The 23,776-nt window shown below is 42.9% G+C and overlaps 1 protein-coding gene across 1 annotated transcript; it reads left to right on the top strand.

Annotated features, from left to right (window-relative positions):
• Nucleotides 1–948: 948 nt before the first annotated feature.
• Nucleotides 949–21,880, top strand: YEATS4 (YEATS domain containing 4). The gene is made up of 7 exons (XM_034403680.3): nt 949–1,230; nt 16,541–16,660; nt 17,028–17,094; nt 17,189–17,283; nt 18,127–18,219; nt 18,479–18,566; nt 21,177–21,880. Exons 1-7 carry the CDS (start codon nt 1,180–1,182, stop codon nt 21,344–21,346), a joined length of 684 nt encoding a protein of 227 aa, XP_034259571.1. The 5' UTR covers nt 949–1,179; the 3' UTR covers nt 21,347–21,880.
• Nucleotides 21,881–23,776: the final 1,896 nt, after the last annotated feature.

Here is a 23,776-nt window from a genome sequence, read left to right as displayed (position 1 = left end):
GCAGGTGGATGCGTCAGATGCTGGCCATGCCCACCCCATTTTAGCAAAGGAAAAGATACGTCACGTGATGATGTGAATTTGACATCCCTGACATAGGTTAGATGTAAAAAAAAATAATAAACTTGTATTTTAAAGTAAATAGTGGGGTATTTTGGAAGGGCGGGTTCAATAGGTTTACCATTAAGATATCACTAAGAATTCCTTATAACAATCCTAAAGTTAATGTTTTCTATTTGTTGGATATCGATTTTTCATTTGAAACTAGCATAGTGCTATAAGAGCACTAGTGCAACATTCTTGGGAGAAAAATAGATTTGTGATGTCCACTCCAACAATAGTGTATGAACTCAGTCTTATGGCTGAAAGAATGACTACTAACCCAAAATAACTCAGCTGGAAGAGCTAGAATTTATGGTTTCCCAGTTTCTAGATTGATGTCTTCCTTAACCACTAAACTAGTTCTTTGATGTCTCCTTTCAATTCTAGCTTTATAAAAAGCATAGGGAATAAAATACATTAAATGAATTTAATAGGAAGTATATTAACTCAAAGCCTAAGACGGATATGTTATATATCATATTCAATTGATGGTTTTCATATATAAAATTTATTAGGTTACAACAACAGTATTGCAAGTGCTTTAGTGTAAGTGTAGATAACTTTGAGAAAGCTTGGTATATAGACGTATTATGAAACACGGAATTCAAATAGGCGTTTCTCATAGGATGCTAACATGGATTACAGAAACTTCCGAGGAGCATCTCAACAGCTGCCAGTAACTCAGAATTGAATTTATAATCTTACATTGGGGTTCCAAAATGTAGCACTTGACTACAACCAGCAAGACCGCCACACACCAAGAATGGAGTTTTTGTTTTCTTTTTCTAGCCTTTCACGTTTATCTCCGGTTCGCCAAACTAAAGCGGCGGGAGATCACGTGACCTAACCAAACCGCTGCTTTCTGCAGGGAATGGGAAGGCGGCCGCAAGATGTGCGTTTACGTTGTTCTCACCCGGAAGCTATTGTATGAGGGTCGCGGACTTCTCTCAGAGCGGGGACGCCGGGTTGCGGAGAGAAGGGAGAGTTTCCCTAGTCTCGCGGCCGATGGGCGGGCAGATGAGGCCGGCCTTGCCCTGGCTGCGCTAGAGCGGCGCGAGGAGCCTTCCCTTCCGGTGCAATATGTTCAAAAGAATGGCTGAGTTCGGGCCTGACTCTGGTGGGAGAGTGAAGGTGCGAGGGCCGCTGGGAGGGGGCTTTTGGTCCATTTGCAAACGGCTTCTCTTCCTCCTGAGGGCAGTGTTGGATCCCAAGGCGATCGCAGGGTTTGACATGCGTTTGGTCCCCTGGGGCGGTTCGTTGCACAGCTTCAAGTGTACCGAGTGATTTAAGAGGCTTGCGGAGTAAATGGTTTCGAAGGAGGGAACCGTCTTGGTTGTTGCTGCTGTAACTAACACCGAAGGGTCTTCTGGAGCTTAAGAGACTTGACGAATTCATTTTCATACAAGTTTCCGAAGATTAAGTCACTGTAATTCTTTCCTTGGAAAGCTGTTTGTGCTTCACTTACCTTTCCTAGTTTTAAGTATAAATTTAACTCTCCCTAAATTTAATCTCTTCCTTGCTCTCCATCGATTAACCAATCGCTTATATGGTTATATATTTCATTACTTCAGATTTTATGTGTATCCTTCATTAGATTATGACTTCTTAAGAGTTAATACGGTAGGTGTAAGAAAGGGGATGCTGAAGCTACTGCAAATTTTTAAGTAGTTGCTAGTGTTAAAAACCCATATACACCTACTTGTGGTTAAAAGCAATTCTCTATTAAATATTTCCTGGTTTTGTATGGTGAAGGTGTAGTTTGCTGTAATACAAACAAATGACATTCAAATAATTTATAAAGTATTTTTCAAAATGATGCTGGTCTCCAGATTTATGTACAGGTTGACCTCGACTTTTGACCACAATTAGTACCAGGGTTGTGAAGTGAATCTGGCTTCCCCATTGACTTTGCTTGTCAGAAGGTCACAAAAGGGGATCACATGACCCGGGGACATTACAGCTGTCATAAATATGAGTTGCTTGCCAAGCATCTGCATTTGGTTCAGGTGACCATAGGGATGCTGCAGTGGTCATAAGTGTGAAAAATGGTCACAAGTCACTTTTTCAGTGCCGTTGTAACTTCAAATGGTCACTAAATGAACTGTTGTAAGTTGAGGACAACCTGCATAATTTTTTTAAATAGTTGGTCTCCAATTTTTATAATTCAGAAGATTTATATCAAGTAAGTTTGTAACCTTATATAATTATAAATATTGGGAGTAAGTGCTGATAAATTTCAATTGGGTTACACAAGCATGTATTCTAGTTTCTTAGGTTTAAACTTTTCAACACTACTTTTATATTTACATTCTAACTTTCTGCCTTCAGGAAATTCAGTATAGATAGTCCTCAAAGTATGACCACAATTGAGCCCAAAATTTATTTTGTTAAGTGAGACATTTGTTAAGTGAGCTTTGCCCTGTTTTACAACCTTTCTTGTCACAGTTGTTAAATGAATCACTGTAGTTGATTAGTTAGTAACCTAGTTGTTAAGTGAATCTGGTTTCCCTGTTGACTTTGCTTGTCAGAAGGTCACAAAAGGTGATCACATGACCTTGGGACACTGCAACCGTCATAAATATGGATTTTGATCATATGATCATAGGGTTGCTGCAAAGGTCATAACTGTGAAAAATGGTCATAAGTTACTTTTTTCAGTGCCATTGTAACTTTGGTCACTAAACAAACTGTTTAGAGGACTACCTGTAAAGTTCCATATAGGATATCAATCATTTCCCAATCAGGCATTACTAAAGAGACACAATGAGACATAATAAAATTGATACTGTTTTCCAATGTTGGTAAGCAAATGGGCCTGGTGGCTCAGCAGACTAAAAAGCATTGTGATTAACACCAGCTGTCTGCAATTACTGTAAGTTCGAATCTCACCAGGCTCAAGGTTGTCTCAGCCTTCCATCCTTTCTAAGGTAGGTAAAATGAGGACCCAGTTTGTGGGGGCAATAAGCTGACTTTGTATAAATATACAAAAGTATGAAGGCTATTGCTTAAGGCATTGTAAGCCGCCCTGAGTCTCCGGAGAAGGGCGGCATATAAATCAATTTTTTTTAAAAAAATTGAAAGTTGTATAGAGCTGAATATTAAAGTGAATTAAATGCTCATAGCAAATATATTACTTAGTATAGTTCCATCAAAATTAGTGGTGCTGATATCTCATAACCGTCCTGATTTCATTTATTTTAGTGGATCTAAGTATGACTTGAGGTTAGATCCAGCATTTACATAAACAACATTGAATTTCTTCAATTTTATTTATCAAATCTATTTATGTAGCCTCTCAATCACCATATTCCAATATTGTGTAAACATAACATAATAGCCCTTCAGAATTAAAGTATATTAAAACATATTGTGCTGGACGCAACTTCAGTCATTTCAAAACAAAAATGAGTCAAAATTGGCACAAATCTTGTTTACCCAATGTCTGTGGAAAGAACCAAGTTTTTAAAGCCTTTCAAAACAGGCAGAATTGGGGCAATCCAGTTTTCAGGGAGAATTTGGTTCCAAAGGTCAGATATAGTAACAGATTATGTATATTATCCACCAAATGGCACTTTGAGTGACAAAATCTAAAGCTGTGTTTACCCTTTCAGATCCTATCAGTTGGGCAGTATTAATTAAAGACAGGCAGTTTCAAAATCTCTGTGCACTTTGACATGAAAGGCTTAGTAGGACAAAACCAGCACCTTAAATTGCTGCTGGAAACTTTCTGGCAATCAGCTAGAAAAGCAGCAATGTCACATGGATATTAGGAGTGGTCCTCTAATTACTCATGGCACCATTCTGGATTAACTGTAATTTCTGAGTGGTCTTCAAGGACAGAACCATCTTGTGCACATTGTAGTGATTCAGATGAGAGGTGAGAAAGGAATGGGTGGCAATATGGCCGGTCAGTCCAGGAGTGTGTGTGGTAGGAAAAAAATAAATAATTTCTAAAGTTTTTGTAATTAAAAATACAGTGTGACTTGTAAATTACATTATCTACAGGTTGAAATTCTCATATGTTTTTACTTTTTAGTTGTTGTTATTTGGAAAGTCGTGTCCGACCCATCGCGACTCCATGGACAACACTCCCCTAGGCCTTCCTGTCTTCTACCATCCCCCAGAGTCCATTTAAGCTCACGCCGATTGCTTCAGTGACTCCATCCAGCCACCTCGTTCTCTGCCGTCCCCTTCTTTTGCCCTCAATCGTTCCCAGCATTAGGCTCTTCTCCAGTGAGTCCTTCCTTCTCATTAGGTGGCCAGTATGTTTGAGTTTCATCTTCAGGATCTGGTCTTCTAAAGAGCAGTCAGGGTTGATCTCCTCTAGGGCTGACCGGATTGATCGCCTTGCAATCCAAGGGACTCACAGGAGTCTTCTCCAGCACCATAGTTCAAAGGCCTCAATTTTTTGGCTCTTAGCCTTTCTTATGGTCCAACTTTCACAGCCATACATTGCAACTGGGAAAACCATAGCCTTGACTATATGCACTTTTGTTGGCAGGGTGATATCTCTGTTTTTATTATGCTGTCTAGATTTGCCATAGCTTTCCTCCCCAGGAGCAAGCATCTTTTAATTTCTTGGCTGCAGTCCCCATCTGCGGTGATCTTGGAGCCCAGGAAAATAAAATCTGTCACTACCTCCATTCTTCCCCATCTGTTTGCCAGGAATTGAGAGGGCTGGATGCCATGATCTCAGTTTTCTTAATGTTGAGTTTCAAGCCAACTTTTGCACTCTCCTCTTTCACCCGCATCAAGAGGCTCTTTAGTTCCTCTTCACTTTCTGCCATTAGAGTGGTATCATCTGCATATCTGAGGTTGTTGATATTTCTCCCAGAAATCTTAATTCCAACTTTTGACTCATCTAGCCCCATCTTTCTCATGATGTGCTCTACATATAAGTTAAATAGGCAGGGCAACAGTATACAGCCTTGCTGGACTCCTTTTCCAATTTTGAATCAATCAGTGGTTCCGTGTCCAGTTCTCACTGTTGCTTCTTGACCCGCATATAGGTTTTTCAAGAGATGAATCAGATGGTCTGGTACTCCCATCTCTTCAAGAACTTGCCACAATTTGTTGTGATCCACACAATCAAAGGCTTTAGCATAGTCACTGAAGCAGAAGTAGATGTTTTTCTGGAACTCCCTAGCTTTCTCCATGATCCAGCATATGTTGGCAATTTGATCTCTAGTTCCTCTGTCTCTTTGAAATCCTGTCTGTACTTCTGGTAGTTCTCGATCCACATATTGCTGGAGCCTAGCTTGTAGGATTTTAAGCATAACTTTACTAGCATGTGAAATTAGAATAGAACAGAACAGAACAGAACAGAATAGAATAACAGAATTGGAAGGGACCTTGGAGGTCTTCTAGTCCAGCTCCCTGCTTAGGCAGGAAACCCTACACCACTTCAGATAAATGGTTATCCAATATCATCTTAAAAATTTCCAGTGTTGGAGCATTCACACTTCTGCAGGCAAGTTGTTCCACTGATTAATTGTTCTAACTGTCAGGAAATTTCTCCTTAGTTCTAAGTTGCTTCTCTCCTTGATTAGTTTCCACCCATTGCTTCTTGTTCTACCCTCTGGTGCTTTGGAGAATAGTTTGACTTCTTCTTCTTTGTGGTAACTCCTGAGATATTGGAACACTGGTATCATGTCTCCTCTAGTCCTTCTTTATTTTAAACTAGACATACCCAGTTCCTGCAACCGTTCTTCATATGTTTTAGCCTCCAGTCCCCTAATCATCTTTGTTGCTCTTCTCTGCACTCTTTCTAAAGTCTCAACATCTTTTTTACATATCATGGTGACCAAAACTGAATGCAGTATTCCAATTGTGACCTTACCAAAGCAGTGGTATTAACACTTCACGTGACCTTGATTCTATCCGTCTGTTTATGCAGCCCAGAACTGTGTTGGCTATTTTGGCAGCTGCTGCACACTGCTGGCTCATATCTAAATGGTTATCCACTAGGTTATCCAAGATCCTTCTCACAGTTACTACTATTGTACAAAGTACCACATATACTGTTTGTTTTTCTTGCCTAAATGTAGAACCTTACTTTTTTCACCATTGAATTTCATTTTGTTAGATAGCGCCCAATGTTCAAGTCTGTCAAGATCCTTCTGTATCTTGAGCTTATCTTCTGGAGTGTTGGTTATTCCTGCCAGTTTGGTGTCATCTGCAAATTTGATGAGTTCGCCATGTATCCCCTCATCCAAGTCATTGATGAAGATGTTGAATAGTACTGGGCCTAAAACAGAGCCTTGTGGTACTCCACTGCATACTTCCCTCCATGTAGATGCAGTTCCATTGAGGACTACACGTTGAGTGTGATTACGAATCCATCTGGTGATGATGCTGTCTAACCCGCATTTTGTCCCTTTGTCAAAGAATGCTATAAGATTAGTCTGGCATGATCTGTTTTTGACAAACCGATGTTGGCTTTTGGTTATTACTTTGTTTGCTTCTAGGTGTTTGCTGATTCGTTGCTTGATTATCTTTTCCAGAATCTTCCCTGGTATTGACGTCAGGCTGATAGGTCTGCAGTTTCCTGGATTTCTTTTTTTCCCCCTTTTTGAAGATGGGAACTATATCAGCTCTTTTCCAGTCCTCTGGCAGTTCCCCCGTGCTCCAGGATCTTTGAAAAATATAGTTCAGTGGTTCTGAGATCTCATCTGCCAGTTCCTTCAGAACCTTGGGGTGTAATCCATCCCGTCTTGGTGATTTGAACCTGTCTAGGGTAGACAGGTGCTCACTTTTCTTCCCTATTTTAACTTGTGTTCCTAATCTCTTTTTTGTGGTGCTGTTTTTGATAGGTTGGACTGTTTTTTCCCTTTGTGTAAAGACAGATGCAAAAAACGAGTTAAGTAGTTCTGCTTTCTCCCTATTGCTTATCGCCTTCTTGCCACTTTCTCCCAGCAATGGACCATTTGTTTCCTTGACTTTTTTCTTGTTTTTAACATGTTGGAAGAAGCTTTTTTGTTATTTTTTACTTTGTTCATTGTGAGCCTTAGCTTTCCTCACTTCATCTTTACAGGCTTGGGCTATTTGCTGATATTCTGCCTTAGTTATTTGCCCCTCTTTTGCACTTTTTATACTTGTCGTTTTTGTCTTTCAATTTGTCAGAGAGTTCTTTATGCAGCCATGCTGGTTTCTTTTGAGAGCTATTATTTTTCTTCTTCATTGGTATTGTGCTAGACTGGGCTTTTATAATCTCACTTTTCAAAATTTCCCAAGCTTCTTGAGTTGTTTTCCCCTTGAGGATTCTCATCCATGGTATCCTTTCCAAGCTCTCTCTAAGTTTATTGAAATTAGCTCTCTTAAAGTCCAAGACTCTAATTTGACTTTGTTCTACTACTTGTGTTTGCATAATGTTGAATTCCAATATTGCATGATCACTTGTCCCAAGGTTCCTGTAGCTTCAACACCTTCTATCATTTCATCTCTGTTAGTGAGAATTAAATCCAATATGGCTGATCGCCTTGTTCCCTTCTGTATGTTTTGGGAAACAAAATTGTCTGCTAAGTTTGTTAGGAATCTGTTGGATTTTCCACTTGGTGCAGAGTTTGTCTCCCAGTTGATGTCAGGGTAGTTAAATTCCCACATTACTATTGTGATGTGCTTCCTACATACCTTAGTTAAGTGACTAGCAAAAAGTTCATCTACTTCCTCTGTTTGGTTGGGTGGCCTATAGTATAGACCTATGACAATGTCATTCCCCCCCCCCTTTAATATTGACCCAAATGCATTCAAAATAATTTTCATCATTGTTGTGCTCTATTTCTGTAGGGATGTAGTTATTTCTTATATATATATAGTGCAACTCTACCTCCTCTTTTATTTGGTCTATTTCTTTTAAATAATTATATCCCTCTAGCTGCATGTTCCATTTGTGGGTTTCATCCCACCAAGTTTCCATAATGGCAACAATATCACATCTGCCCTCATTTACTTAAATTTCTAATTCACCCTGTTTATTCCTCATACTCTGTGCATTGGTGTATAGACATTTGAGTCCATTTTGATTGACCCTGTGTTTACTGTCTACATAACCTGTGTTGTGCCTGTGAGTGCAACCTGTGAATGCAATGGTGCGATAGTTTATGGAATGCAAATTGACCTTTTCCAATCCTGTGGCCACTGTTGAGTTTTCCAAATTTGCTGGCAAATTGAATGTAGCACTTTTTCTGCTTCGTCTTTTAAGATTTTGAATAGCTCAGCTGAAATATTGTCACCTCCACTAGCTTTGTTGTTGCTCAGATTTCCTAAGGCCCATTTGACTTCACGTTCTAGGATGTCTGACTCGAGATCAGTGACCACCCCATCATGGTTATCAGGGACATCCTTGTATAGTTCTTCTGTGTAATTTTACCACCTCTTCTTAATCTCTTCTGCCTCTGTTAGGTCCCTGCCATTTTGGTCCTTTATCATGCCCATCTTTGCATGAAACATTCCCTTCAAAGCTCCAATTTTCTTGAAGAGATCTCTGGTCCTCCCTATTTTCCTGTGCGCTGCTCCCACTATCCATTAATGGGTTAACTTCTTCAGCCTTTGGCAATAACTGAGTGAGAGCTCAACTTCCCTTTCCTGTTGCCCTGCCACGCCCCTCAATCCCATGATCCCCAGTCTTCACTCAGTTATTGGCAAAGACTGAAGTGTATTTTTTGAGCTCAGGCTTCCAAGCCCTTTTTTTCCCTTTCCTAGGTTTTTTTTAATTTATTTTTGAGTAGTTATTTTCTTTCGGTTCCCTGCTTCAAGCCGAAGCGAAGATCGGCTCATCAGCTGGGCGGCGGTGATCGCTTCGGCCGCCCACGCATCATGCCCGCCGGAGGCTCCCAATTCACGCCGGCTACAACTCTCATGGAGAGAGAGAGAGACCGGCCTCCCATTTAACAGCGAGGAAGGGGAGAGCGAGCCTCGGCAGCACCGCTAGTGGCGATAGGAGCAGCCGCGCGTCGGATCCACGAGGGAGAGAGAGCGGAGAGCGGTGAGGCAAGCTATCCCTCCCTCCTCCCCCTCGCTATCAGGAGCCATTTCGGGGCAAGCGCGGCAGGCGGTAGGACCTTCGGGCCGCCGCTGTGAGTCCGCAGCCACCTAAGCCCGGCGCAACGCACGTGGATCAGAGGAGAGCAGCGCGGTGAAGCAAGCAGCCCCCCCTCCTCCTCTCCGTTGCCAGAGCCCTTGGGGCTGCATCGGGCTGAGCGCGGCAGGCGGTAGGACCTTCGGGCCGCCGCTGTGAGACCGCAGCTTCTCCAGCCCTCATGCTCCATAACCACGTGCTCCAGCCTCACCGGTGGATTCCCGGGCCGCCATCTTGGCCACATTCAAATAGGGCTAGCTCCGCCCTCATTGGTTCCTAGAGGCCCACATCACCTCAGTGGCTTATTTGCTGCAAGCCCCATTTCTGCGGGGGGGGGCACAGAGGCCTCTGTTAAGGCACAGGCAAGGAACCTTGCAAAGAGGAGCACATGGCAACCATGGGCTTGTCAGACTCACCTTTCTCATCGGACCCGGAGCTCGAAGCAAGCCCTCCTCACAAGGGGTCCAGATCCAAAAAGCATTCCAAGAAGCGGTCCTCTCATCATAAGGACCGTGGGGAAAAGCCGCCCCAGATCCAGGATAAGGATGCTGCAAGACGCCATAAGACTTTAGAGCGCCTCTGTGCCAAAGCACAGAAGGAGAGAGCGGCAACACCCATCCAAGGGCCCGAGTCTCCTAGCCCCTCGCCCCAGGCAGGTGCGGAGGCGGGCCCTGGCATCACGAGCCTGGCGGAACTGGCCCTAACACCGGCAACCCCGAACACAGCCGACCTCAACCAGGATTTTCCTCGGCCCAGAGGAGCATCCCGCTCATTGCCGGATATGCCTTTATCGGACCCATCTCACTGGCGCCACCGCGGGGCCGAGGCAACATTCACACCAACAGCAGCTGGCCTGCGTGCCCCAGAAGGACCCTTACCAGCCAGCCAGCTAGACTTTCAGGCCATGCTCTCAGCAATGTCCTCCTTCTTGGCTGCAGGCTGGCAACAGGCCGCAGGGGGCCCCCCTCGCCAACTGCCAGCACAGGGGGCGCCCCAGCACCAACGGGCCCAGCATCAACAGGCGCAGGCCCGGTCATCCTCGTCTGAGGATTCAGACCAAGCTGAGGAGGGCCCAGAGACACTTGAGTTGTCAGAGGACGAGGGCCTGATGCCAGACTCCCCGGCTTTCACAGGCCTGTTTCGCCCAGCTTTATTCAAATCCCTCCTTCACTAGGCGCGCCTCACAACCAATCTGGGCGTGCCTGGGGACATCTCCGTGCCTAATACCTCAGCGGCGGGACCCCACGACGCACTCTTCAAGTCCGCCAAGCAGGAAAAGGACTGTATTCCCTGCCCCCAGCTCTTTTCGGACGTGATCCAGAACCCCTGGGGGCAACCAGCCTCGCTAACAACCCCGAGCAGCCTCGACAAGAAGCTCTACTGCTCGGCCCAGGAGCTGGAGGACCTTTTAACTCTGCCATCAGTGGACCAGCCGGTAGCCTCCCTGTCATCCTCATCAATGGTGTCCACGGATGCTGTAGACGGGCTCAAAGCTGAGGACAAGAGGACAGAGTGGGCCCTCCGTAAATCTCATCAAGCAGCGGCTTGGGCAATCAGGACGGCAACGGCGACCTCCTTTTTCAACAGAGCCACCCTCATCTGGCTACGCCAATTACAGGAAAAGCTGCCCCCGGAAGACACTAGGCTGCACCAGGACCTGAACAAGATCGTAGCAGCCACCGAATATGCCGCGGATGCATCCCTGAACTCCGCCAAATTCGCTTCCAGATCTCTGGCATCGAACGTTACAGCAAGAAGGCTGTTCTGGCTTCGCCCCTGGAAGGCAGACCTTAAAGCCAAATGGAAGCTGGCTGCAGCCCAGTACAAGGCTCCAGACTTGTTCGGGGCGGCTTTGGAACCAGTCTTGATTGAAGATAAAGACAAGAGGAAGGTGCTCCCATCAGCCTACCGGCGGCAGGACCGCAGATACACACCTTACTCTTACCAGCAGCCCTTTCGGCCCAACGCAGGGCCAAGAGGGCCCCCACCACAGCGCTCCCACTTCCAGAGCGCCAGCAGACACCAAGACAGATCTCAGTTCCGAGACCGCAGCCGATCCCAGCAAGCTAAGCGACCCTTTCGCGGGGCCGGCTTCAAGACTGCCAGGAGGGGGAAGTGACGCCCGGGCTGTGGGGCCCATCGGCGGGAGACTTCAGCTCTTCCACCAGCAATGGGCCCGATCAACGGAGGACTCGTGGATTCTGCGCACAATCTCATCAGGGCTCTCCATCGAATTCTCCGGCCCTACACCCAGTCGCTTTGTACGTTGCCCAGTCCCACAGTCCAGGGAACTCAGAGACCTTCTGACACAAGAGATCGCACACCTGCTGGAGATAAGAGCTATAGAACCGGTGCCTCACAATCAACAGGGCTCCGGTTTCTACTCGACCCTCTTCCTGGTACCCAAAAGCTCGGGAGGCTGGAGAGCCATTCTGAATCTCAAACGACTAAACCGGTCGGTAAAGTATCGCAGATTCAAAATGCACTCCCTCAAGTCGATACTAGCGGGCGTAAGGAGAGGGGATCTGCTCCAGTCAGTCGACCTGCGGGAGGCCTATCTCCATGTACCAATCCATCCCAGTCACCGGCGCTTCCTGAGATTCGAGTTCGCAGGCCAGCACTTCCAGTACCGCGCAATGCCATTCGGACTCTCGTCGGCGCCCCGCACCTTCACCAAGTTAGTAGCGGTGGTGGCGGCCACACTTCACGCCATTCCAGTGAGCATCCTTTGTTACCTCGACGACATTCTGATCCTCTCGTCGTCACACAGCCAGGCGACCAAGGATATGGAAAGAGTCCTGCGGGCATTCCAAGACCACGGCTTTTCCATCAACGTCGAGAAAAGCCAGCTACAACCGTCATCTCGTCTTCTGCACCTGGGGGCGGAGATCGACTCGGCCAAAGGCCAAGTGTTCCTCTCTCAGGAGAGGATCCTGAGCATTCGAGACCTAATCCAGCAGGTCTCGGAAGGGGGGAGAGTCCCCCTGGTTCAGCTAGCATCACTCCTCGGGAAGATGGTATTCTGCTTCGGTATCGTTCCGTGGGCACGCAGACACTCGCGGGCCCTCCAATGGTTCCTGCTGCCCTTCCAGAGAGCAGGCAAGACCAACCTGAAGCGCAGGGTAACCATACCATCCCAGGTCCGCCTCTCCCTCGAGTGGTGGAAGTCACCTGCGCTCCTCAAGGGCTGCGAATTCCTGGACCCGGACAGACTCACACTAACCACAGATGCAAGTCTGAGGGGCTGGGGCGCCCATCTGCACCATCTGGTAGCCCAAGGCCAGTGGTCCAGGAGCGAAAGACTCAGCAGCATCAACCTCCTGGAACTCCGAGCAATCAGACTGGCGTTACGTCAATTCCAGACAGCAGTGCAAGGCCAGCATGTTCTGATCCGCACAGACAACATCTCGGCAAAAGCACACGTCAACAGGGAAGGGGGCACGAGGTCCCGTGCGCTGATGTTCGAGTCCGAGGCCCTATTCGCCTGGGCGGAGTCTCACCTGCTGTCGATCAGGGCGGAGCATATCTCGGGAGCAACCAACGTCAGGGCGGACTGGCTCAGCCGCGAACTGATAGACCCAGCGGAGTGGCAACTACACCCACGCCTATTTTGGGAGCTCAGCGCCCGCTTCGGGATGCCGGAGGTGGACCTCTTCGCGACCCCGGAAAACGCCCAGCTGACCCGCTTCATATCCTGGTACCCATCAGCACAGGCGGAGGACCACGATGCCCTACGATGCAGGTGGCCCAGGGGCCTACTCTACGCCTTTCAGCCGATCCCCCTTCTTCCTCGCCTCATCCGAAAACTGCTGGCCGAGAAGGCCGACCTACTGCTAGTGGCCCCCAACTGGCCTCGACGACCGTGGTACGCCGACCTCGTGGCGTTATCCGTGGGGCATCCCTGGCAGATCCCCTCCCACCAGGTGGAACTCTGCCAGGGGGCGGTCAGTCATCCAGAGCCTCAGTGGCTACAATTGACCGTCTGGCATTTGAGAGGGTCATCCTAAAAAGAGATAGGCTATCGGATGGGGTAGTAAATACTATCCAAGCTGCCAGGCGGCCCTCGACGACTCGCATTTACGAGGCTTCGTGGCGGGCGTTCTGCCGCTGGTGCTCCCAGCACCATGAGGACCCAACATCAGCAACGGTCCAGAACATCCTCGAATTCCTGCAGTCAGGTCTGGAAAAAGGGTTGGCGCCAGCGACCCTAAGGCGCCAGACAGCGGCTCTGTCCACAGTCATCGTATGCCCGCCATACCAAGCGCTGTTCCATCACCCGCGCATCAGGGGGTTCCTTCACGGCGCCAAGAACTTGCGCCCCCCCACAGTGCACAGGTACCCGACCTGGGACCTCCCGCTGGTGCTTCGGGCCTTAATGGGCCCCCCGTTTGAGCCCTTGGGCTCAGCTGCCATCAAACACTTATCATTCAAGGTGACATTCCTGCTGGCCATCACCTCAGCCAGAAGAGTCTCGGAGTTAGCAGCACTCTCAATCAGAAAGGATCTCTGCATCTTCAGAGACACGACGGTGGTCTTGCGGATGGATCCGGCCTTCATTCCCAAGGTGAACTCCTGGTTCCACCGCGCCCAGGAACTCATCCTGCCGGACTTCTGCCCCTGCCCGAGCAACAGCAGAGAGAAACAATGGCATTCCCTCGATGTCCGCCGTGCCCTGCGCATCTACATTAACAGAACAGCGGCCTTCCGACACACGGAGGCGCTCTTAGTGTCATTCAACCCGGCCTCCATGGGACTGAAGATCTCAGCATCCACGGTGAGCAGATGGATTAAGGCCTGTATTGCGTTAGCGTACGAGCTGAACACTAAAGCTCCTCCCGGAAAGATTCTCCCGCACTCCACACGCAGTGCGGCCACGACAGCGGCCTGGGCAACGCAGGCGTCTGTGGCAGATATTTGCAGAGCAGCGACCTGGTCATCGGTGACACCCTTCATCCGTCACTACAAGATAGATGCCTACAGCTCCGCTGAAGCGTCCTTCGGCCGCAGAGTATTGCAGACAGTGGTGACAGAGGAGGACTCTGGAGGCACTCCACTTCCCGCCCATGGGGTTTAAACTTGGGTATATCCCATTAATGGATAGTGGGAGCAGCGCACAGGAAAATGGACGTTGTCTTACCTGAATGTCCCTTTTCTGGGCGCTGCGTACACTATCCATACCCTCCCCTTTTCTTCTCAGTTGGCTTCTGCCAGTAGCGTTGTTGTTGTTACAGTTGGTTTCATTAAAGTTATGTTGCTTACCTATCACGGTGTGGTCTACCATAACTTTGTTCAGACTGGGGATCATGGGATTGAGGGGCGTGGCAGGGCAACAGGAAAGGGAAGTTGAGCTCTCACTCAGTTATTGCCAAAGGCTGAAGAAGTTAACCCATTAATGGATAGTGTACGCAGCGCCCAGAAAAGGGACGTTCAGGTAAGACAACGTCCATTCTATTGTTTTCTTCTATTTCTTTGCACTGTTCATTTAAGAATGCATTCTTTTCTAGCTATTCTCTGGAATTCGGCATTCAATTGGGTTTATCTTTATCTTTCTCCCTTGCCTTTCATGTCCCTTCTTTCCTCAGCTATTTGCAAAGCTTCCTCAGACAGCCATTTTGCTTTCTTGCATTTCTTTCTCTTTTGGATGGTTTTAGTTGCTACCTCTTGTACAGTGTTGAAAACCTCCATCCATAGTTCTTCAGGCACTCTGTCTATCATAAATAGATTTAATACCTTAAATCTATTTGTCACCTCTACTGTATATTAATCAGGGATATGATTTAGTTCATACCTGAGTGGCCTAGTGCTTTTCCCTACTTTCTTCAATTTAAGCCTAAATTTTGTAACGAGAAGCTCATGATCTGAGCCACAGTCAGCTCCTGGTCTTGTTTTTACTGACTGTATAGAGCAGTAGTGGTATTCACCTTCACTACCGGTTCGCAAATGTGAGCACGCACACCACCTCTGCACCTGCGCAGAGTATCCGTGATGATGTCTGGGTGGGTGGACAGAGCCTCCTGCCGCTGCTACCGGTTCTCCATCTTTGGCTGCAGAGCACATAGTCAATCTGATTTCTGTGTTGACCATCTGGTGATGTCCATGTGTAGAGTCGTCTCTTGTGTTGTTGGAAAAGAGTGTTTGCTATGACCATCGTATTCTCTTAACAAAATTCTATCAGCCTATGCCCTGCTTCATTTTGTAGGCCAAAGGCCAAACTTGCCTGTTAAACATTCCAATCCCCCATGATGATAAGGACATCATTTTTTGGTGTTAATTCTATAAGGTGCTGTAGGGCTTCATAGAACTGATCAATTTCATCCTCTTCAGCACCAGTGATTGGGGCATAGATTTGGATTACTGTGATATTGAATGGTTTGCCTTGAATTCGAACTGAGATCATTTTGTTATTTTTGGGATTGTATCCCAGTATTGCTTTTCCTACCCTTTTATTGATTATGAAGGCTACTCCATTTCTTCTGATGGATTCTTGCCCGCAGTACCTGATGGTCATCTGAATTAAATTCACCCATTCCTGTCCATTTTAGTTCACTGATTCCTAAGATGTCGATGTTCAGTCTTGTCATCTCTTGTTTGACCACGTCCAGCTTGCCTTGATTCATGGATTTTACATTCCAGGTTCCTATTGAGAATAGATCTTTACAGCATTGGACTTTCCTTTCACCACCAGATGCATCCACAGCTGAGCGTCCTTTCAGCTTTGGCCCAGTTGCATCACTCTTTCTGGCGCTACTAGTACTAGCCCTCTGCTCTTCCTCAGTAGCATATTGGACACCTTCCGATCTAAGGGGCTCATCTTCCAGCATCTTATCTTTTTTCCTTTTGGTACTGTCCATGGGATTTTCATGGCAAAGATACTGGAATGGGTTGCCATTTCCTTCTCCAGTGGATCACATTTTGTCAGAGCTCTCTGCTATGACCTGTCCGTCTTGGGTGGCCCTGCACAGCATAGTTCATAGTTTCATTGAGCTATGCAAGCCCCTTCACCACGACAAGGCAGTAATCCATGAGGGGATTGTTTAGTTGTATCTCATCTTTATTATTTTTACAAATAAGTCAAGGTGGTAAACATGTCCAACATGCCTTCCTCCTGTTCCTCCCACAACAACAATCCTGTGAAGTGAGTTGTGCTGAGAGTGACTGGCCTAAACTGACTGTTGGCTTTCATGGCTAAGGCAGGACTAGAACTCATACTCTTTTGCTTTCCAGTCTTGTGCCTTAATGACTAGACTAAACTGGCTCCCCTTACTGAGTTCTGAAGAAAGAAACTGATCTAAGAAAGAATCTTTTACTTTCTGTGTTAAAGCTTCAAAGTAAGAATGTAAAATGATTTTGCTTTTTTCTTTCAAGGGTGTAACTATTGTAAAACCCATTGTTTATGGTAATGTTGCCCGCTATTTTGGCAAGAAACGAGAAGAAGATGGCCATACACATCAGTGGACAGTTTATGTTAAGCCTTATAGAAATGAGGTAAGCAAAAATATTTTCAACAATAATGCAATTTTTTCAATTTTGAGTATTTAAAATGTTTAATTAGGACGTTGCTATTCTGCACAGTCAGATAAAATATATAGAACTTCCCTCCCCAAACTAAAGTGATTTTATATGGAATATAAGTCACGTCTTGATAAATATACCTAGTATTTGGTGATTTGTTCAGAATGTCTTACCATTTGGAGGACCCACAAATATTGCATGAGGAAAATAACTTAAAATCTGTAACAAGTACTGGAATTAATAAATGGAATGCTGTGTGACAAAGAGACTAGAAGGAACGTTGAAACAGTATAAAACATAACTATATATGTAAATTCTTATTGACTCTTTTTAATTTTAGGATATGTCTGCTTATGTAAAGAAAATCCAGTTCAAGTTACATGAAAGCTATGGTAATCCACTGAGAGGTATGATTTAAACAGTCTTAGATGAAAGTAGAATGGTTTCATTATTTTTCAAAGTTGGATTATCTAATATTTAGTATTTTCCTCCTTTTTTTAGTGGTAACTAAGCCACCATATGAGATCACTGAAACAGGTTGGGGTGAATTTGAAATCATCATTAAGATATTTTTTATTGATCCTAATGAAAGACCGGTAAGTAGTTTTCCCAATGCTCAGTTTTATACATCTGATTACCTTGAAGAAGACACATTCTATTTCAGCTAAGTAAAATGTGGTAGGTCATGTATACATTGCTTGTATTTGTTGGAAAGGTTAAAGTTGTGAATTTTGTGCTAAGATTAAAGAAAATCCATCTGAATTGTTAAGCCATGTTTAGAGAAAAAGCACTAGCATGAGAGAGAGCTTAACTGAGTATAGCTGTATGTGTTTGAACATGACTTTTTAAACATTCTGTGAAAGTGGATTACATCTGTCACCAATTCCTAAAGCAGTCAATGACTAAAATTCTTCTCATGGTATAATCATAAGTAAATTATTTGTGATTGACATGTGATTCAGTTTAGCTGGAGTTTGGCTGGAATTTTGAGAACAACATGCAAGAGTGCATCCTGTTTAAAATAACAGTTGGGAAAATATTGGGAAGGTTTACTTATATTTAGAGTATGAATCACTTAAATGTATTACTTTGGGCATTTTTTGCTTTGTCTCTGCGAATGATGCAACAATTCTATGTGCCAAATTATGAGGAAACAAATATTTTGCAGCATAATCGTAAAATGGTTCTCTGTGTCTCTACAGAAAATAAATGTCAGTAATGAAAGTTAAAAGGTTTGCCTTCTGAAGAAACTGTCAGCAAATAGTGCTATTCCATCACAATCTGTAATTACTAATTCATTTAAATTTATTAATTCTTGTCTATATACAGCAAATTTTCAGTTTCAGTTATCATGGCAAGCTGAAATGTAAAATATTCGATTTCTGTTCTACTGTTTGATTTGTATATTTGGGTAGTAACCAGATTTCTCTATTGCACAGGTGACTCTGTATCATTTGCTGAAGCTGTTTCAGTCTGATACAAATGCCATTTTGGGAAAGAAAACTGTTGTTTCTGAATTTTATGATGAGATGGTAAGATAACAAAAAGTTACATTAACTTTTGGATGATAGTCTCCTCTTCTTTCCCTTTCCTTTTCAGACGGATAGTCTGAATCTGCTCCGGAGGGTGGTTCCCCAAATTTTTTGGTGCATGTTGAATATACAGGAGGAAAGATCCATTAGACTGGAATATTCTAGTAACCAAATTACATGATTATATATATTGCCCATTTTACTGTGAAACATTACATAGTCTAGCAAATAATAGAAATGTATTACTTTTCTCCAATAGATTTTTCAGGATCCTACTGCTATGATGCAGCAACTGCTAACTACATCTCGTCAATTAACACTTGGTGCTTATAAGCATGAAACAGAATGTAAGTGCTGAATGCCAAGAGTTCAGTAATATGTGTTGATTTTAGATAAACTAAAACTTGATTTTAAAGACCCTCTTTCCGATCATTATTGTATGACTTAAACAAGATCTGCACTTTAGCTTTGGCTTTCATAAAAATTATATTTTACTTAAAAAACTCTCTCAGTCTATAATATTTTAGTCCAGATAGAGAAAAGTAATTATGGAAAGTATGGAAAGTTCAGTTCTGCATAATCATCATATTTTAGTCCTATATGGTCTTTATAAAATTTCACTATTTAAGGTCATGCTCCTCAAACTTTGTGGTGTTATGACCCCCTACAATAATTAATTGTGAGCACTCTACTACTTATCATTCATCTTTGTAGAAGCTGTGTGTGCATCTATTTGTGTTATAGAAAGCAACGTGTTAATCTGCATATGAAATTATAGAGAGCTGCTGTCTATGGGAATTAAACTTGTGTGGTAATATTGTTGATAGATGATTTAAGTATGTGCCATCAAGTTAGTGTCTGCTCTTAGATAGATTTTCACATAGATAGATTTTCATCAATAAGGTTTCTCCCCATCCTGGTCCCTCATGTCTATCTATCTTGCTGCCAGTCATTGACTTCTGTTTCTACTTGTCTCAGCATTATAAACTTCTCCAGAGAACTAGGTCTTTGTGAAAATGTCCAAAGTGTGATAATTTGAATCTGGTCATTTGTGCTTTAATGAGAACTTTGGGTTTGTTTGTTTGATGATAGGTTTGGGGTTTTTTGGGCAGGGGGCTATCTGTAGTATTCCGAGGAATCCTCTCCAACATCAAAGTTCAAAAGTATCAATAGTTTTTATCTTCTATTTCTTCAAAGTATATTGATATACAAAATTAACCAAAAGGCATACCCCACCAATCTGCTTAGTTTTTTTCTATAATATCACTACCTGATCTATTTAAACTTTCATGGTGGTTCCTTCATATAACTTGCAGATCAAGCAAATAAGTCTCTTATCTATAGCATTAGGCTGAGGCGATAGTTGGCTAATTTGTTTTGTTCCTTTTTTAAAAAGAGGATTCCTGCACTATTCAGCTAATTATGGGAAAGCTATTTATATAACATTAATGTGAGGATAGCCAACCACAATGCCCACCAATTTGAGGCTTTCGATTTGAAATCTCTTCGTATCAGGTCCTTCCCCAGCAATTTAATTCTGCCTCTTGATGAACATTCAAATTGACCTCCATCTTATTGATAGGCCATTCTGAAGATGGTGAAATGTCCTTTATTTCTGCCTGCCCTTGTCTTTTTTCTTCCTGCTCAAGTAAGCATTTAGAAAAAAATGGCTCACTCAAACAGAGGAGAAACCAAGTTTCAATTACAGTAGTATAGTGTTTCTTTAGAGAACTAGAAACCCTTTTTATTTATCATTCTCCAGCTGTTGTATATAGAGAGGGTTTCAGGCTATTAAACAGCTTATTTTAGAGGTTCATAATTAACTACTAGTGTAGTAATAATAGTGACTGTTGTTTGTAGCATCAATAAACTGAGTAATTTATTTTGCACTGTAATTAAGCTGAGACCAGGATCACAATCTTTCCCAGAGAAGCTGCAAGACTACTGAATCCTTTTCCTTCAGAAATCTAGAAAGAGCTGCCTTTGAAAGAGAGAAAGGGGAGAGAATTTTGATCCTGGCTAGGTCACTTTGGATGGCACATTTGGGCTACGGCAGGGGTGAAATGTTCCCAGTTTGGACCGGCTCGCCCGATCCGGTAGCGATGGAGGCAGGTGGTTCGGAGAACCGGTAGCAAAAATCCCCGCTCCCCCGCCCCCATGCCCAGCTGAACCGCACAATCATCAGAGGCTTTTCTTTTTACTTTTAAAAGCATTTTTTCTACAACTTCGGCTGAAAAAGTGCTTTTAAAAGTAAAAAAAAAAAGGCTCTGATGATTGCGCGGCTCGTCAAAGGCATTTAAAGAAAAAAACCTTTGTTTTCTTTTAAATGCTCTGACGATCCCAGCTGAGTTCCCTGATCAGGGAACTCAGCTTGGCTCCTCAGAGCCTTTTGAAAACATTTTTTTACAACCTCTTAGCCGAAGAAGTTGTAGAAAAAATGCTTTTAAAAGTAAAAAAAAAAATTGGCCACGCCCACTCAGTCACATTACCCCCCACCAAGTCACGCCCACAGAACCGGTAGTAAGAAATTTTAGATTTCACTCCTGGGCTACGGTATGAGGTGGTGGTGTAAGCACAACACATCGACGGTCTGGAATCTACAATGCCCTTGTGCCAGCAGCTTGGTAAAAGCCATATGTGTCTAGCAAAATGCAAGACCCTCAGGGCTTCCAATCTATTGTTGGAGAACTTTTGATTTATGTAGATTATGCCAACTTTGTATCCAAGATAAACTAATCCAGTTGTTTTGGAGATCTAAAATGATACTTTTATTGCAGCTACAATTTAAAGGCATTGTATGTTAAAAATATAGTTTCTATTGTACTAGCAACAGTAGCACATGGTGGTCGGTCCAGAATGTTTTTGACTCAAAATAACAAAGGCTGTGCCTTTCTAAACATTGAAAGAAATATTGAAAAAAATAATTAAGCAATGTACCACATATATTTTTCTTCCAGTTGCCAGTGTAGAAGTAAAAACTCGAGAGAAGTTGGAAGCTGCTAAGAAGAAGACCAGCTTTGAGATTGCAGAACTTAAAGAAAGATTAAAAGCAAGCCGTGAAACTATCAACTGTCTAAAAAATGAAATAAGGAAGCTTGAGGATGATGACCAAACTAAAGATATATAATACCTATTTACTACTTTAAGAGACTTCACATGAAACCTATTTTGATCATGGAAATAACACATTTCCTTTTCTGGGAAAAACTGCATATAGGCATTCTGGAGAGATTTTTTTTTTTTTTTTTGTGGACAAAAGGAAAAAATTCAGTATTATGACAATTCACTAAGTATTTTTTTTTTTTAGAAAATAAGCAATATTTTCATGGTTTTAAGCTGCAATTGCTTATAACTTGTTCATAGTCTGATGTTTTGAGGAGTATATGAAATCCTTCTATGATATTGTTATTAAGTGTGTAGTCAAAATTCTACGTATTTACATAAACCATCACTACCTTAACGAAAAATAAAACTGTACCATAGGCAGCTAAACCAAGTCTTCTATTATTTTGTTTTCAGATTTCTCAGAAATGAGATAGAACTGTACAAAGAAATATCAATGGTAGGTTTACCCTTACAGAGGACAAAACTGATCATGACTCTATTTGGAAACTGTTGTCTGTTGTTCTAGAGTTCCAGTAATAAAAGTAATATGTGAAAACTTGTATATTTTCTTTAATATTAAAATATGATAAAGTATATAATTTTATATAAACAGGAAGGCAATTGAAAACAAAGGTTTGTGAACATCAACTAGCAGTAGTAGTAACGCCAGTTCGATTGGGAAGGAACAAAAATCATTGGCCATGCCAGCACCCATCACACACGTGAATTTATTGAAGCCTGGTATTCTACCAAAGGAGCAATTAACAACATATTGATCTAGATCCAACATATGACTACGTAAGAAACCAGACCATTCAAACAACCAATCAACAAGAGAACCAATCAGCTTCTCAGAATTTAAATATAGCTCCAAATGAACAACCATTCACATAACCAACTGACTAAACTGACACACAAGACGTTTGTAAGCTAAGGATAATAGGACAAGAAAATCCTGCTGATGATGTTACCTAGTCCGGTAACAAAATGTTCAAAAACTAAATTGAAACAAGCTTGGAGAGCAAACCACTGCCAAAAAGTATATAATTTTATACAATTCCTTTTGATGGTAATATAAAATGTGAACTTGTTACAAAGTTGAATTTTCTCTGTTGTCCATTCACAAAGTGCTGCAGTTCACTAATAATTGAACATTACAAATTTACAGGAAAGTTTAAAAAATAATAAAAACCAGGAAAACTTAAACCATATTTACATATATATGTGTGTGTGTATATGCAAAAAATTAAAATCTCGGGTGTTTTCCCACGTCATGTTAAATAAGTTGGTTAAAATGTTTAAAATTCTGGTTAAAATCCTAGCTTAAAATCTTCTAAAAATCCTTACCGAGCACTCTGCAAGGTCCTTTAAAACCTTAGCTAAAATCCTACCAGTACCTTAAAAGTTTTTCTTATAGCAACGTTTCGACAGGCTCACAACCCTGTCATCTTCAGGCTCTTATCTAGTTTAGAAGCTGTGGGTGTGTTGCGAGGTCGGAGCTGTTGCTTTTCTATGTTTGCTGCTGCTGACGTATGCTGGTTAGTCTGTAACTCTATGTTGTGATTGGAGAACAGCAGTTTTTCTTCCTGCTTCCTCATCCTGGCTGTTTGGCTACGTGTTACAGGCCTAATTTTCTCAGGTTCTCTATTATTATCTGTCTGCTGTAAAGGGGAAAGGATTCTGGTAGGCATCCCAGCACCCTTGATTGTTAGTTGAGATCTCAGCCTGTCTTCTGGCTCAATCCTTTCTCTCTCTACGTTGGTGCTTTAAATCCTGTTCATTTTTAACTTACATATATTTCACTTACCCGTATTTCACTCTTTGCATCTATTTGTATTAAGATACAATCGTTCATTATTTCTTAATTCGATGTTTCAATACACAATTCTAATACCAATCACAATATTATTTAGACATATGAAATTAATATAATCATATTTTTAGTCATCAAATCTATATAATTCTGATAGTAATACACATTTATATTAAAGTATGTTCTTTCACTATTTAATTGCTCAATATTTCAATATATTATTCCATTGCCAATCACAATATTATTAAAATGTACTTATTAACACCATCATTCAATTGTCAGCTTTGGAAACCATATTAGCCATTTAATTGAAATTGGGGTTTTCTGGAACGCTGACATCAATCTCTAGTTTTCCCATTTTATTATTACTTTTATTCTATTGTATAAAGATATGTATATACAAATGTTTCCTCCTTCTCTTATTTCTACTTAACGTCTAATCATGCCACCATTATAAAAAAGAAGGGAAAGAGAGAAAGGAAAGCAAATCAAAACATCAAAGAAAAGAGAGAAACCCTTTCCTTTCTTTCTATCCATCGTCTCTTGCCCACTTCAGTATTTTAGTTGCTATGCTTTTTTTGACTTGCCTCCTATATTCATATCTTGGATCTTTATCTCTGTCTACATCTACTTCTTGAC

The sequence above is a fragment of the Pantherophis guttatus genome, chromosome 7, assembly GCF_059756535.1.
Source record: "Pantherophis guttatus breed Tessera chromosome 7, ASM5975653v1, whole genome shotgun sequence".
Lineage (NCBI taxonomy): Eukaryota > Metazoa > Chordata > Lepidosauria > Squamata > Colubridae > Pantherophis > Pantherophis guttatus.
The sequence above is the reverse complement of the archived record's forward strand: the minus strand, read 5'-3'. Positions and strand labels throughout refer to the sequence as shown.

Coding starts and splice junctions, on each gene's coding strand:
- YEATS4 (XM_034403680.3), top strand. CDS start 1,180: ATGTTCAAAAGAATGGCTGAGTTCGGGCCTGACTCTGGTGGGAGAGTG. Junction 17,095..17,188: donor CTATGGTAATCCACTGAGAG/GTATGATTTAAA, acceptor TCCTTTTTTTAG/TGGTAACTAAGCCACCATAT. Junction 17,284..18,126: donor TTGATCCTAATGAAAGACCG/GTAAGTAGTTTT, acceptor TCTATTGCACAG/GTGACTCTGTATCATTTGCT.